We start from the raw sequence: 15504 nt of genomic DNA, 5'->3' as shown, positions 1-15504 counted from the left end.
TTTGCTCTGATACCAATGAAACCGGATCGTGGGTGTAGGACAGCTATTACCACTCATAAACGACGGAATTTATGCTTTCAAGAGCTCTCCCTCACTCCCTCTCTCTGAAGATGCACTAGGGCCCAGGACAAATCGTCGGGCTGGACCCCCCCGAAGGTCTTTATTCATGAGAGAAAATCTGTTACAGAAATTCAGCATGCTGTCTGGAAACCTTTCTCTCTACATACAAAACGTGAAAAATCCACTTTATTACAAGAGCTTCAAGCTCAATTCAAATTGGCAACATGCCACTTGTCTAAAATCTAGACTAAATCCTATTACATGCCACTAAGGGCCATTCTGGAGTCTTCAAAGCTCTCGGTCACACGAACCGCCTCCTAGATGCTTGTCAGGCTCCCATTACGCTTAGGAAAAATAATCCTTCCTAGTACCTGCAACAATTAATTAAAGCGCACCACCATGGCAGCCATTAATTGTTAGCGCTTTGCATGCAAATAACACACTGTGGACTAATCCTAGTCACGGTGAGCGTCCCCACTGAACACATGTGCACATCTAAACAAATATATATACAAATAAATATATATATTCTCTGGTTGACCGGAGTCAACACTCTTGATTATAATTAAAGAGCTTTGACCAAAGGTCAAGGCGCCTTAATTATAGCCAAGTCTCTCCAACCGAAGTTGGCACATCTTGGTTAACCGGGGTTAACCCTCTTGGCGCATGCCAAGTCTTGTTGACCGAAGTCAACACTCTCTGACTGCAGTCAGGTTTACTTGACTAGAGTCAAGTATCTTTGACCGTAGTCAATCCTTTGACCATTAAAATAACTCTTTGACCATAATTAACACATTTAAGACTCTTTAATTATGATCAAATAAATGGTCAACTATACTTTGACTTAGGATATTTACATTGTGGTGACAGTTGTGGCTACCATGGCGGAGTAAAGCTTGGGGGGATGAGGGGAGGATGGGCTGGCCATATCGACTATCCCTCTTTTGGCTGGACTAACCCCTTGGTTGGGCCTGGGGTACAGCCCAGCCAAGAGTGGGGAGAGGAAGTGGGGAAGTGAAGAGCGGCGGGCTGGGCAACGACGAGCTGAGCGACGGGGGGAGCGACGGGGGCTAAGCGACGAGGGGAGCGACGGGGGGGAGCGACGAGGGACAGACGGGGGGAGCGACGAGGGACGGACGGGGGGAGCAACGAGAGGAACGATTGAAGGCAGGGCATGAGATAGTGGCATCGCAAAAGGGAACTCGATCGGAGGACCTCATACAAGCCACTGGGGGCTGAAGCAAAGGGTTCACTAAGACCCTTGCTGAGAACTAAAAGCTGAAAAAACTGAAAGCAAAAGCTAAAACGCTAACATGCTCAGAGCCGTTGCTCCCATGATATCCCTGCCGCTCTCCCTGCCTCAATCCTCAGCTAGCGTGACAAGACCCGTATCTGCTCAACAGTGCATGTCTGTCCTCGAGGTACTGGGTTTTGATGACGAGTCCATCCTCGGATACTCTCAGAAAGTGGTCTCGGTAGAATTGGATCTTCGTGGGAAACTCTTAGTCCCTTCCCCAAGTCCAAGACGTATGGAGTTGGAGGAGATCTAATCATATGATACGATTGAAAGGGGGAAGGTGGTTCATTTGTATACCGTGTTTGGCAAGCTGATTGGATCAAACCCGCTCTCTGCTAGTCTCTGGATGACTTTAGTGCTAGCCTTGGTGGGGTAGTGCCCAAACTTTGTGAAGGATTGTCATTGTTTGAAAGATGGCATCAATCTGGAGGGGTGTCATGGCAAACTCCGCCTGTACTATTTGATCAGGGACCGAGGGCTTACTTCGAATCATCCTAGATCCCATAGTCACATGTAGCCGCTCAAAACGCCTCCGCTCTGTCACCGGAAGATCAGTCCCCCAAAAAAGTGTAGCGTACATGGTAGTTGGTCTCACTAGGGTGTCAAAGAGCCAACTCTTCGTTGGCAGGTCTTGGAAGTGTGCCCGGAAGCACTCTCTCTGGACGGGAGAAGGCCCCTCGACCTTGTGTGAATCGTGCTCTAGCTGCATGGGTCATCCTGAAAACTGGCTTTGTGAATAATGCCCCCAGATATGTGTAGGACTGCACTATCTCCACTAGCTCACCTCGGTAAATGAAACTATGTTGGTGTAGCACTACACGTGAGGTATTGAAGATCATAACCTTGGTGGAACACCCTCTAGGGACTCCAAGTGTCTCTGCAACCCCTCTACTGAAGATACATAGAGTAGTATCTGTATCATTAGGTCACGCCTCCGAGGCGGTCTATGAAAGATGTGATCTCATCAATGTAGAGCCGAAGAGAGTCGGTGAGAGGGGACATCCCTACTTCACCCTGATCGTTCTCTCAACCCAATTGGATAGACCTCTTGGGGTGCAAACTCTCCCTTTGACAGCTTGAATAGGCTCATCACACCCAATATCATAATCTCTGGAATTGGCATCTCCTATAGTCTCTTGATCAAGCGGGTCATGGAACTGTGTCCAAGGCCTTCCCAAAGTCTACAAAGCAAGCATAGACTTTCTGGCGTCTCGACTTCGCCTCCTCAATGATAGTTCTTAGCTGAAGATATGGTCTAGGGTGGAGTGTTGTCTCCGTAATCCTGCCTGCCCTAGTGCTCGCTGTCCATGAGCCTCTGTGTGGCCGTTGATCTCTCTCTCTAGTACCGATCCATAGATCTTGACCAAAGTGTGGTTAATCATAAGGGTGTGGTAGTTCCTAGTGTCCATAGGGTCCCTTGCTTGGTGTATCGGTATGATGGTGGTGGTGCTCCAAGCAGGTGGGAAGCCGTGGCATACTGCATGGTTGAACATCTTCGCTAGGACCGGAGCCAAGATCTTCTGCCCATGAGCGAAGTGCTCAGTCAGTAGTTCCTCATGATCCTGTGCCCTCTGAAAGAGAGAGACGTGTGTAGACAGTAAATGAATTCTGCTGCATAGAGAGTAGAAACAGTAATATATATTTCTCCAAAGATGGAGAAATATATATTACTGTAATAGAAACAGTAATAGAGAGAGACAGAGTAGAAACAGTAATATATATTTCTCCAAAGATGGACCAAGCTATATACAAAATGTGGACACGATGTGCCACCATCTATTAGCAGGGTGCTGCCTAGATGTGGACCCTCGTGGCACCTTCAAAACGCTTCAGCCTGCGTGCTCTCTTGGAGCTTCTGTAGGCTTCGTAGTGGTACCCTGCAAACATACTTTCCTGCTACTCTTTTGGACATCCGAACATAAGGCAGTGTTTGCTCCTTTGAACCTTGACCTCCTTGCTGCTTTCGTCTGCAGCCAATGTTGAGGCACATGTCTCCATTGAATCCTGCGCTTTTTGCTTGTGTGTAGGCAGCCCAATCTGAGGACCTTCTGCTGCAAGTGTTCCGGACCTCCCTGCTGCTGTGTTGGTAGGCACCAAACACTGGATAGAATGGATTGTGGAATGCCCCCCTAGGGGCCCTTTATATAGGGCTGGATGCCATGGAAAATAGCCCAACTCTTACACAGACTGGGCCAACCCAGTCTGTGGCAGTTTTGGACAGACAGGCGCATTTGGCCATGAGGCAGCCTGCCACTAGACTGCCTAATGCTGTGCCTCTTCCGGAGCCTGCAGACCCAGTCTGCTGTCCACGTGACTGGTTGGTCCAGTCTAGAAGTGGACCCAGCCCCCCCATAACCTGTCTAGGCCTCTGCCCTGTCCCATTGAGTGACGTCACAGCAACAATTTATGGACTCAATGTTCTTTGGAAAGATCAGCATCAAGAATAGACAAATATCCACAGTTTCAATGAAAATCCTAATGGAAAGATACAGTTCTGCCCATCTCTCAGGGAACCTCATCTCTTCTTGCTCCAAACATTCCATGTTTTTCTCCTTTTCTGTCCTTCTACATCCTTCACCATGTGGCCTTTCCATAGGGAGCTCTTTGAGGGCTGTGGGGCTGGTATGAGATGGATGGTTAGGGGCGAATCTGATAGGGGATGTTGGAGTGATGGCAAGGCTATAATAGAGCTTGAATGGACTTTCAGCCATTTAATTTAATCTCTGTACTAGCCATTGTCTCTTGTTGCATCCATAGCTCTGTGTGAGAATCTACGATATATGCTTGTCTCATGTCCCAATGGTGATCTTTGTCTACGTAATGCTCACTTGCATTCTTGAGTGCTTACAAAACTGACTCAGTGCATCCAAATTTTACAGGCTACTTTTATCTTTTGTGAAGAGGGCTACATTGTCTACATATAACAATAGAAGCAGGGCAAAACCATCGATTTGTAGTCCCGATAGGAGCACATACACTGTGGAGTAGCAATGTAGTGTGGAGTTGTTTTGTTGAGCTCTCCACTGTGGGATCTCATCAATTCTTCTAATTAAGAGAGTTGGTAACCCTGTAACCTGTTTGACCCCTATATCACTGTTTTGAGTTTAATCCTCCTACCAGCAGCGCCTTCCCAATTCAGCTAAGACCTTTTTGGACAACCTGAATGTGGCTTCTCTCAATTCTGAGTTACTTGCGGTTTCTCTATCGTTTCCCATAGTGCGAGGTACCATGTCAAATATTTTTGTGAAGTCCACAAAGTAGTACAATGCCTTCTTACTTCACCTCTTCTGTTGCAGCTTATACTGTAACAAGGTGGTGAACCTTTAGTGGTTTGGTCTGAAACCAGCTTATGATGGTGCCCTTATTCATTTGCTGATTTTTTGCTCTGAAATGGTTTCAGAGCTTGGCCATCAAGCTGGTTACTATAATGGTCATAGAGTTGCTTGCGTCGTTCTTGTCCCTCCCAGCCCCTTTGAAAATCAGGACTATTTTATGACCTACCACTCTTTGGGAAAACCTTCCTCCAATGCCTTATTTGCTACGAGCAGTAGCGTTTCTTTGGTTTTATCCCTCCCATCGCATCACTTCTACTAAGGCCCTGTCGGTCAGAGGCCTTTCTATTTGCTAAAATTTTCTGTCACTGTCGTCCTCCATAAGGATACCATCTCTGGCCCTTATGGAAATTTTATGATTCTCTTTCCCCTCCCCTTCTCTTGCATAAGGATTTTCAACAAACATTGCCATCTCCTACTATACCTGCATTTCTGAAAATCTCTGCATGCAGCTTCTTGAAGAACTTCGTGGAGAGTTTTTGCTGTTTTTTCTTGTTCCTCCTTCATAGATGACACTATCTCTTCAATCTTGCTATTAACTCATCCAATGCTGAGAGAATGTCCTGATTGGACTCTTCCTCGTTCTCCTTCAGCTAATTGCCTTCGTCTTTGCGTCGGCTGGTGTCTAATGCCTGAATTCTTTGCTCTAGTGTCTCCACTATTGCCTATACTATGCTGACTTTTCCCTCTAATACATTTATTTTTTGGCAGATTGCATCCAGTACATCTCTCAAACCTTTAACTCGTCCTTTTCGTTCGATGTTCTTCTTCCGTAACTGTATGTTTTCTTGTTGGAGATTCGTGATAATCTCCTTCAAAGGATAAATTCTGTCCTTACTGTTTTGAAGGTCTTTGCATAAGAGTAGTGATTTTTTTGCTTCCCGCCGTCCTCATTGGTTTAAACGTGTTGATGTGTCTTGTCTTCCCTGCAACTTCCTCTCTTCCAAATTATTCACTGTTTTCTTTCAATACATCCATGGTTGACAAAGCATCCATACTTTCTTTCAATACATCCATACTAGGCATCTTCCTAAATGCATCCACAGTTCACCTAAGCATATGCATCCACAGTTCTGTTTCTTGCAGCAGTCGCCTTTTCACACTTGTGATTTGGCCACCCTCTGGAGCACTTGTAGGAGCCGACTTTGAGCTTTGGGGCCTGCTGCAGCATTACGGAGTGTCTACATCAGCCGACTTTAGGGTTTGGAGCCTGCTGCTGCCCTTTGGAGACCTCTCCTCAAGCCCTTTTTCTCTCATTTGCTGTTCCTTTACCTCGGGCTGCGAGCTTATCTCCTCAGGTTGCTGCTGCCCCCATTTCGAGGCCTTCTCCTGATGGCCTTCGCTTGTGGGAGCTTCCACTTCAGCTCTTGACAATTGTGGAACATATATCCTTGCTGTATTTATGTTTTCCAGCTTCTTTTGGCACCCTTCATTGCCATTTGCTGTCCATTTCACCTCTCGTACAAGGGTGACTACCTGTGCTCGAGTTTGGAGCCATTTTCTTGCTGTAATTTTGGTCTACATCACTTGGGAAGCTCCTACTGCGTTGATTCCTTTCATTTCCAGCAAAACAATCCTTTTTTTTGTTCCTTGGCATTGTGGAAAGGCCTTGTGTTGCCTTGGAATGCCTCGTGTTGCCTTTTGGGAGTCTTTTTGCAGTAGGTACACCTTGTGATAGTCACACATTTGCAGTAAAAATCTTGAAGCTTGTGCAGTAAATTGCCTTTTTTGATTTGGGAGATTGCACTGCACTCCTCTCATTTGCATTGACAATTGGTGCCTTTGGCTTGCATTTTTGCATTATGGCTGGCGATAATGTGATTTGTTTGGGATGTGTTGGGTCTGAGGACAAACTTAATGGCACAAATTACCCATGTGGGCGTATATGATGGGGCATGTCTTGGTTGCCAAGAATCTATGGAATACTGTTACATGCATTGAGGTCAAGCCCACTAGACCTCTTGCTTCTGGTACATCTAGTACAGCCTTAGGCTCATCCGGTCATAGGTCTAATGCTACTTCTGGTGCAGCTGCCTCTTCCACTACACGTACTTTGCCTCTTGCTCAGGAGCAAATTCACTGGGATGGATGTGATGCCAAAGCACATGCCTTGATTGCTCTTTCAATGAGAAGGGTTATTATCCCTCATATCCGTTCATGCAAGACAGCTAAGCAAGCATGGGATCAGCTTGCCTCCTTATATCAAGAGTGGAATGAGGCTAGACCTGCCTATCGCCGCAAGCAGTGAAGGATTTAAAGCTTGAAGAGGGCCTATCTTACCATTGTGAAGGATTTGAAAGAGCAGTTGGCAAATCTTGATGAGGTGGTTCCCGATTCTCAGCTTATATTCATGACACTTAATGGATTGCCTGATTCCTACCAAGGCTTTGCCACTACTTTGCGGTTGGTTGGAAGCGGCAATGGCAACCATTACTCCATTGACCAGCTGGTTGCCCTTTTATTACATGAGCATGTTAATAGAAATGCTTCTATGGCTATTGATCAAGCCTTTGCTGCACATCATAAAAACAAGGGCAAAGGAAAAGTTTGAGCTGGTAAGCCCCGTCATACACATGCTGGTCATTCCCATGATGCATCTACTTCTGGGGAAAAGAAAAAGTTGGCTTGAAAAAGTGCACCACTTTGCATTTCCCAAGGATGGGAGAGTTGGTGCATCTCACAACTTGTATAGTGACGTTTGTGGTCCCATGCGGGTTGCAGCAATTGGGGGATTTTACTATTTTGTCACCTTCATTGATGACTTTACTAGATATACTTGGATTTTTGCCTTGAAATCCAAATCTGAATTCTTTGCACATTTCAAACATTTCATTGCCTTGGTAGAGAATGAAAGTGGGCTGAAATTTGCCCAAATACAGACAAGGGGTGAATATATGTCAAAGGAATTTGCTGATTTTTTGGCCTCACGTGGCATACATCATCAATGCACTGTGCCTTATACTCCTCAGCAGAATTTTGTGCTTAAGAGAAAATATAGATAAGTCATGGAGATGGCCAGGTGTTTGTTAAAAGGCAAACACTTGCTTAACAAATTGTGGTTGGATGTCGTAATGTGTGTAAACTATATTTTGAATAGATGTCCCACAAAGGCAATGAAAACAATCACACCTTATGAGTCTTGGACAGGTCATAAGTCCATGATTTCTCACATGAGGACTTTTGGTTGCTTGGCATATGCACGTGCCTTCTGAGACACGAATAAAGTTGGATGATAAAGCTGTCAAATGCCATTGACCAAGAGAGAGCTGAAATTCAGGAGCCGAAATGGCTCCTTGACAATAAAAGACAGCAAATAAGATGCTCCTATGCCAGCCTGTACTAGAGCAGCTATCAGGAAAGAACATGCTAATTTGGTTGCTTCTGCATTGGTTGCTACAGCATGCATGAAGAACCATTATGCCATAAGGATGCATTTGAAAATGGATGTTGGTTGTAGGCCATGCAAGCTGAATTGGATTCCATTCATTAGAATAACACGTGGGAGTTGTGTGACTTGCCTCCTGGCAAGAATGCCATTGGGACTAAGTGGGTATATAAGATTAGACGGAAAGCTGTTGGTTCAGTGGACCATTACAAAGCTTGTCTTGTTGCTAAGGGCTATGCACAGCATCAAGGCATTGACTTTGAGGAGACCTTTGCCCCCACTTCTAGGATCACCACTATCAAGATTGTTATTGCCTTTGCTGCCCACTTTTCATTGGGAGGTACATCAGCTTGATATTAAGACATGGGCACTTGCAAGAGGAAGTCTATGTTACCCAACCTCTTGGCTTTGAGGTTGCAAGTTCTAAAAGGAAGGTATGCCGGTTAAAGAAATCCCTCTATGGATTGAAACATGCACCCCGGGCTTGGTATTCTAGGATACATGCTCATTTACTAAGTCTTGGCTTTTAGAAAAACCCTACAGAGGTTACCCTTTACATATGTAAGAGTGGGACAGATTTGCTGATTTTAGTCCTCCATGTGAATGACATGTCTGTGACTGGGACACATGCTGGCAAATTGTAGCTTTTAAGCTTGACTTGTAGAAGACATTTGCTATGTCTGATCTTGGTCTTTTGCATTATTATCTGGGCATTCAATGTGCCATTAGGGAGGGGGGTATTTTGATGTCACAATCCAAGTATATTGGACAGCTTTTGCAGTGTTTTCAAATTTGAGGATTACAAGCAAGTATCCCACACCATTAGAGCTTGATTTTCATTTCTCATCTGAGGATGCAGTGGTGCATGTGATGTCACTCTCTATCAGTAGGCAGTTGGTTGTTTGATTTATTTATGCCATGGCCCATACTAGACTCAGTATGCTGTCTCACAGTTGAGCATATATATGCACAGTGACACGACCCCGCAAGATCTGACCCTATCACTGACCTAGAATCTCGTCCTTAATCCAACCAGAATCATCTCGCACGGGAGAGGGACTGGAAGAAAAACAGCTACATCCAAACACGGCTTTTCCCAAGAGAGAATCATCTGGTGCTGCGCGGAATCAAGGAAGAAGGTGAGTAGAGGACGGAAGAAAGATGGCGGAATCTGATAGGCTGATCTTAGACAGAAAGAGGGTGGGAAATTCGCCCTCATGCGTTGAAGTGCTGAAGTGAGAGAGAGAGAGAGAGAGAGGAATCCCGGGTATATAAATAGCTAGGAAGGGCCATCGAAAGCTAGGCGAATTTAGGGTGGGTGCTTGATTTAGAGCAAGTGCTTTTCTTGCTAGAGAAAAACAAAAAAGCAACCTGCTTTTTTTTACCAAAAACAATCTCGCTTTTAATAGATCTGGTCCCGCTTTTCTCCAGCCAGCCAAAAATAGCCAAAACGCGCTAAAACCAGGCCATACGCTCCTTCCCAAAGCCAAGCGCTTGCCCCCAATCATATCGCCCATATCTCTGATGCCCGAATTTCCTAGACAAGCCGTTCTTTGGCTTACGAACGCCCTCTCTTTCCTCCTACTTCTCAATTGCAGCAAATCTAGGTCTCTAGGGTAGGAATCTCATCCTTGAGAACTTAGAGCGAATTCTTTCCCTAACCAGCCCACTCTCACGCATCCCCACACAGCCAATCACATCAACAACCCAAGCGTAGGAAGTTATAGGTCATAAACGATCCATCCTCATATCTCTTGCTGAAAGCATCAAGTCTTCTCATTGCCTACCCTTCTCAGGGAATCATGATTTCCAAACACGTAGCAACCGAGAGAGAGCACACAGCCTATGGACTTCTATTTCTTCCCCAACTCTCCCAATCATGAGGGCACATCATCAGCCAACAATTCTCCCCATACATGAGTGGAAATTCAGATTTGCAAGAGCAATCTCAAAAAGCGTACTTGGAGGACATCTTTTCTGCATACCTCGCGTTGAATTCAATCGTGATAGGACGGCTCTGATACCAAATGACACGACCCCACAAGATCTGACCCTATCACTGACCTAGAATCTCGTCCTCAATCCAACCAGAATCATAGCATAGATGCCTCGATCCTCCCGACCACCCCCGAGCACGTGGGCTACAGCTTGACTCATCCATAGGCCCGTATCTAACCCAGGTGTCCCATGCCACCTGAGCCTGTTCAGAGGACCTTCGATCCACCACCTATGATCCGCCATGTAGATGGCTAGAGTCCCGGCCTGGGTCCAAGTCCCTTCCATCAGTTGAGGAGCGCTCAACTGATCTCCACAATAGCACTTGCCCTCCCTCTCTATAGAAGGAAACCCGCTATAGATAGCATAATTCTATGAATAGCTCCCTCCATATAAAGCGAGCACTATATATGAATATATATATATATATAGCAATCTCGGCTAAAAATAGCCATCCAGCCCTATGCTATCCGGTAACCCACATTCACCTGCTATCCAACCCTAGGTACACCATGCACATGACACACAGCCCCTCTACACACCATTGGTAGGCCGTGAAGCTTGTCTTCAGGTACCTCAAAAGCACTGAGCATTTGGGCGGTGAGACCCATTCTTCACTTGTCATGCATGGATTCATTGATACTGATTGGGCTGGCTGTTCCGACATTGCTACTTGTAGCTGTGAGGCTGAGTACATAGTAGTTGTTATAGCTACAGGGGAGTGTGTTTGGCTCCTGGCACAAACTTTTATTTTCTTCTTCCTCCAGCGATTTCTAGTGTTCCATTTAATTTAGCGGATCATGAATATTGAAGATGATATCAAATGCACATTCATTCATCAGCCCATTGGGGCTCTGGAAGTCAGGCTGAAGGAAAGACACGTGGATTGCAATAGAATCTGGCCAAACACAGGTGCTTATTGTATTGATTGCCATCTTTGCTGATGACCTTTCTCTAAGAAGAGTGCTATCTCATCCAAGCTCCTCCTCCATCACCATATCTATTGCACAAATCGATTCTCCAGAGATGCATCGACTGCCTTGAACCACTTATGCTATGAACTATACGAAGGAGAGGGTTTGCTTGCTGGAAGTAGCAAGCAATGCCAGCAAAAGAGAAGGCTGGGTGGTGGAAAAGTTTTGTTGATGAGGGTGGTAAGGTGAGGTAGAACTGGCATTAGGATATTACAAAACCGTACCATTGTTCTATCTTGGAGCTCTTGAATGGCATGTTCTACCTATTGCTTGTCAGGAAAGTAAGATTATTGATGGTGGAGGGATCGAGGGAGCTCTTATAAAAGCCCTTTGGCCAGACAAAGGTCATTGTGCAAAACCCTCTCGGGAGGCCAACAATGCCGGTAGCCTATAAGGAGGCTAAGATCTCTGGCAACTGTGTGGGAATCATGGTTGTACAAGTCGTTAGATGGATAGCATTTGAGGTACGTTAGTTGTGAGCTTTGGTAGAATTTATTTTTGAAATTTAAGGTGCGAGCTTTAGAAAAAAGTTATTTTGGAAATTTGGAAAAAGGGAGAAGGGGAGGGAACACAAGATAGAGAGAAGTATACCACATACATTGATGACTTACAGCATCCACATATAGAAATGGTCACTAAGAGCAAAGAAACCATGAGAGAAGCTTGTGGGGCTGAGAATGGAGGGAGGGGACTGACAGGGAAATGAAAGAGGGCTGAGAGATTGAGAGAAGACTGAGCGAGGGCTGAGTGAGGGCTGAAACAGGGCAAGGAGTTGAGAGATGTTTAAGAGGCCATGGGGGTTGAGAGAAGGAAAGGTGGGAAAGAGAGATGTAGAGGGCTTAGAGAGGTTGGAGGCATAGAAGGAGATGTTGAAAGCCATGTGGAAGGGGTTGCAGCAGCATCAGGTAAGTTTTAAGGGGTTTTAAAAAAGGTGTTTGATGGAAGCACCTTATGATTAGGTGCATTCCAAAAGGCATGGAATGCTATGAAGAGCACAGGTGCGAGCTTCGAATTAACCATGGTGGGAAGAAAGTAGGGAAAGGAAAAAGAAGCTGTAGGAGGGCAAGAGGCAGGGTTGATTGGAAGGTGTCTTGAGGGCCTAGCAGTTAAACAGAGGGGGCATTGAAGAAGAGCTCCCCCCCTTGTCAGGTATGCAGGAAAGGAAAAAGACCTGCAAGATGGCAAAACAGGCGAATTGAGATTCTGGGGGGAACAAGGGGTACGAGCAGGAGAAGAAGGCTTGCAGAGGTGCAAGAAATTGTGGGAGCAGATGCTCCACAGGGAGGGAAGGCGGCCTGTGACGGGTAAAGATGTTGTGGAGGATATTTTGCAATAGGTCCATAGTTGGAGAGGAATCAGGCCCCAAGAAGTGGTCGCTGGAAGGGGGGATTGGCCTGAGGCTTAGAAGGGAGTGACAGCAGCAGGAGGGGTTGCGAGGGGAGGCATTGACGGGGATAGTCAATCTATTCTCCTTTTTCTGTATTATTTCCGTTCTTTTAAAATTCAAACTTCTTGTGGTCACAATGCACACATTATGTAGTTGAGGGGTTAACTCTGGGTTTCTATGGTATGGTCAAGTTGGAATGCAGGACAGGAAATGAACCACATGATTTTTTATTGTTCTTTCAGGAATTCAAAAGGACAAGGGGCAATATTAACTCATTGCGGGAGCATGCAGAACTGTTAACATCTGTCCGTAATGACATCAGCGAATATAAGGTGAGAGCTGTTTTTGCTTCTTAGTTTAGTTAGTTTACTTTGACTTGGCAACACCTTCTAATGGTAGTTCTTACTCAGAATGTTTACGAATCAATATTATAACAAATGCCTTTGGCAAAATTTTCAGGCATCTGGGAGCTCATCACCTGGAGCTGGTTTACTGAGAGAGAGGGCAGCTATCCATGGTAACATTAATCAGGTAATGGAGTAACCTGCTGGAAGTTTTTCCATCATAGCATCAACAAGATTCTCCTTTAACATCCTTCAGTCTGGCTGTAGAGACTGAACCGTGTGCGTGAGTAACTCTTCAAAGGTCAAATGTGCATGTTGATGTGGGTCCCTTATTCCTGTTTGCGATCTCTCTTTTACAGCTGTATTACCTTTGTTTGAATCAAGCTTTATCAGTCATTGGCAGTCCATGAGAAGAATGGCACCAACTTGCATGGTCTTGCATGAGTTTCAGCCATCATAATGGCTGCACTTTTTGAGGGGAAAAAGAAATTCATGAGCATGCCTGTTTTTGATTCCCTGGATTTGGCCACGGAGGCTGATAAGATGCAGAGATGTGCCATGCCATTCTTCATTCCTTGCCATTGTGGTTAGTCTCACAGAGAAGTAAAGCATGCGGGTTTCAGCCATCATAATGGCTGCACTTTTTGAGGGGAAAAAGAAATTCATGAGCATGCCTGTTTTTGATTCCTTGGATTTGACCATGGAGGCTGATAAGACGCAGAGATGTGCTATGCCATTCTTCATTCCTTGCCATTGTGGTTAGTCTCACAGAGAAGTAAAGCATGCGGGTTTCTTCCTGATAGCTGCCTGAGCAGATTTTCCTTGACATATTGCTCAAGATGAGTATTTTCTGGTAACCCCAATGTTTCTTTGAGGTTTATACTCGAATCTTTCCATTCAGTCAGCTGAAGTGATTGTTAAAGTTTATCTACAGCAGCTGTCCTCAGACCTGTCTGAATCTTCCTTACATTCATCTGCAACCTCAGTGAGTGCATATGCACTCATAGTCATTATTCTCGCCTATTTAGGCAATGGCACATTAAAAAGGGGATGTAGGACTCTTTGATAACCTCACAATAAGACCTTCTGGTATTGGGTTTGTAAATTTCATTGCTCACCAAAACATTTTATTCGATACCATGAATCTCTTGGACTATAACATCCCAAGTTCCAGTCCTTTTCTTGGCCTAGAATTAGCCCCCTCTTCTCACTAAGCACTGGTGATCTTAGAAGTTTTGAAGCTTTGTACACGAGTGTATTTAGTATGGTTGGCATTTCCAGAGTTGTGTGATAAATGATTGGCTGTTCGTATTAACACATTTTCCCTCCTATTTGACATAAAGGATGCACGAATGTCTCTCTCTCCCTGGAGCAGAGGCATTGCTTGACACACGTTTGGGAGACTGCATCTATAATATTTGCTGACAGACATTTCTGTATGATTGTAGATAGAAGACGTTATAAGCCAGGCTCAAACAACAAAAGGGGCTTTGGCATCCCAACGAACAATGTTTATGGAAATACAGGGAAAAGTGAAGCAGCTGAGTGACCGTTTTCCTGTTATTCGCAGTGTATTGGGTAAGTAAATGGATTTTTGGTTATGGTATTCTTTGATGCTTGTTGGCATATGTATATCTAATTTTTGGGTGCAAATCTTGTCAACTCCTCTCTTTTCCATTTGAAATTTATTCTCACATTTTACTTTCGGAGGTACTCATATTTCGGGTTATTTATGCATGCTTTTACCATCAATACCACAGGAGCTATCAAAAGAAAACGCTCAAGAGACACACTGATTCTTTCAGCTGTCATTGCTGGCTGCACCCTATTTCTCATTATTTATTGGTTATCTAAGTAAATTGCTACGTCAGAATCAAGGTATATGGGCAACCCCAAGAAGAAAAGCTGTTTTGAGTGGTTTCAGTAAGCCGCTCGATTTGAGGAAAGGCTTCTGGCGTGATTTTTGTTATAGGAACAGCTCTTTTATAATCTCGTCTGGAAGAATTTCCCTGCAAATTGACTCTATGTATGAAGAATTTATGGGCTGAACATAGCAGTGATTTTGAGCAGAGGACAAGTGAAAGAGTTCTTACTCTGTCGTCAGTTAAGTTATGTGGTTGATGACAGGAAACATGTTTACTATCTCTTCCAACGATGATACATTTCCTGAGATGGTTTTCGATGGTGAGAGCATTAAGGGAGAGAATGTTGCTCCTAATCTCTGACGGTTTTTTTGAAGACCTTATTCCTCTTTTACTACAGGCTAACTGTGCAGAGAACCATTGTCATATCTCCACCTCTTTATTTGTCAAGAGTCTCGTTGTAAAGAAGACATAATTTTGTATCTGAATTTAGTCCTAATGAAGTGCCCGAAGCCTTATTCAAGCCCTGTTTTTCCATGCTAAGTAACAATTTAGAGCATGATTATCATGAATCAAAGTGTTTGAATCCTTTGAATTAATTATTTTTGTTCCTTTTGATGTTGTAGATAGAGTCAGTACTTGTGTCGTAGATTGAATATGTTAGCTGCCATTGTCTGTGTAACTGATGAAAGTGTGTAGAAGCGACATGCATTGCATGTACTAACAAAAGAGGGAGTAGAAGTTCAGGAAGCCTTTGCACTACAATTTTGCACCAAAAGAGTTCCAATAGAGTTGTTTTATTTCAATGACACTACTCTTGTATAACAAATTATTAACCACGGATTCCATCTTCATTAGTTGATTGTCC

The 15504-nt window shown here is 44.5% G+C and overlaps 1 protein-coding gene across 2 annotated transcripts in view; it reads left to right on the top strand.

Moving 5' to 3' along the window:
• Positions 1 to 15157, top strand: part of GOS12 (golgi snare 12) — a 70013-nt gene extending 54856 nt beyond the window's left edge. For both annotated transcript variants that reach the window (XM_087381749.1, XM_087381750.1), the window contains exons 4-7: positions 12673 to 12762; positions 12890 to 12961; positions 14223 to 14352; positions 14535 to 15157. In XM_087381749.1, coding sequence (XP_087237875.1) covers positions 12673 to 12762; positions 12890 to 12961; positions 14223 to 14352; positions 14535 to 14632 — 390 coding nt within the window. In that variant the 3' untranslated portion in view covers positions 14633 to 15157. The remainder of the gene's footprint in view (positions 1 to 12672; positions 12763 to 12889; positions 12962 to 14222; positions 14353 to 14534) is intronic.
• Positions 15158 to 15504: the final 347 nt, after the last annotated feature.

Source organism: Dipteris shenzhenensis, chromosome 11, assembly GCF_047967505.1.
Source record: "Dipteris shenzhenensis isolate YYH24624 ecotype China chromosome 11, Dip_SZ_1.0, whole genome shotgun sequence".
Classification (NCBI taxonomy): Eukaryota; Viridiplantae; Streptophyta; class Polypodiopsida; order Gleicheniales; family Dipteridaceae; genus Dipteris; species Dipteris shenzhenensis.
Note: the sequence above shows the minus strand (reverse complement) of the source record. Positions and strands in the feature narration are given on the sequence as shown.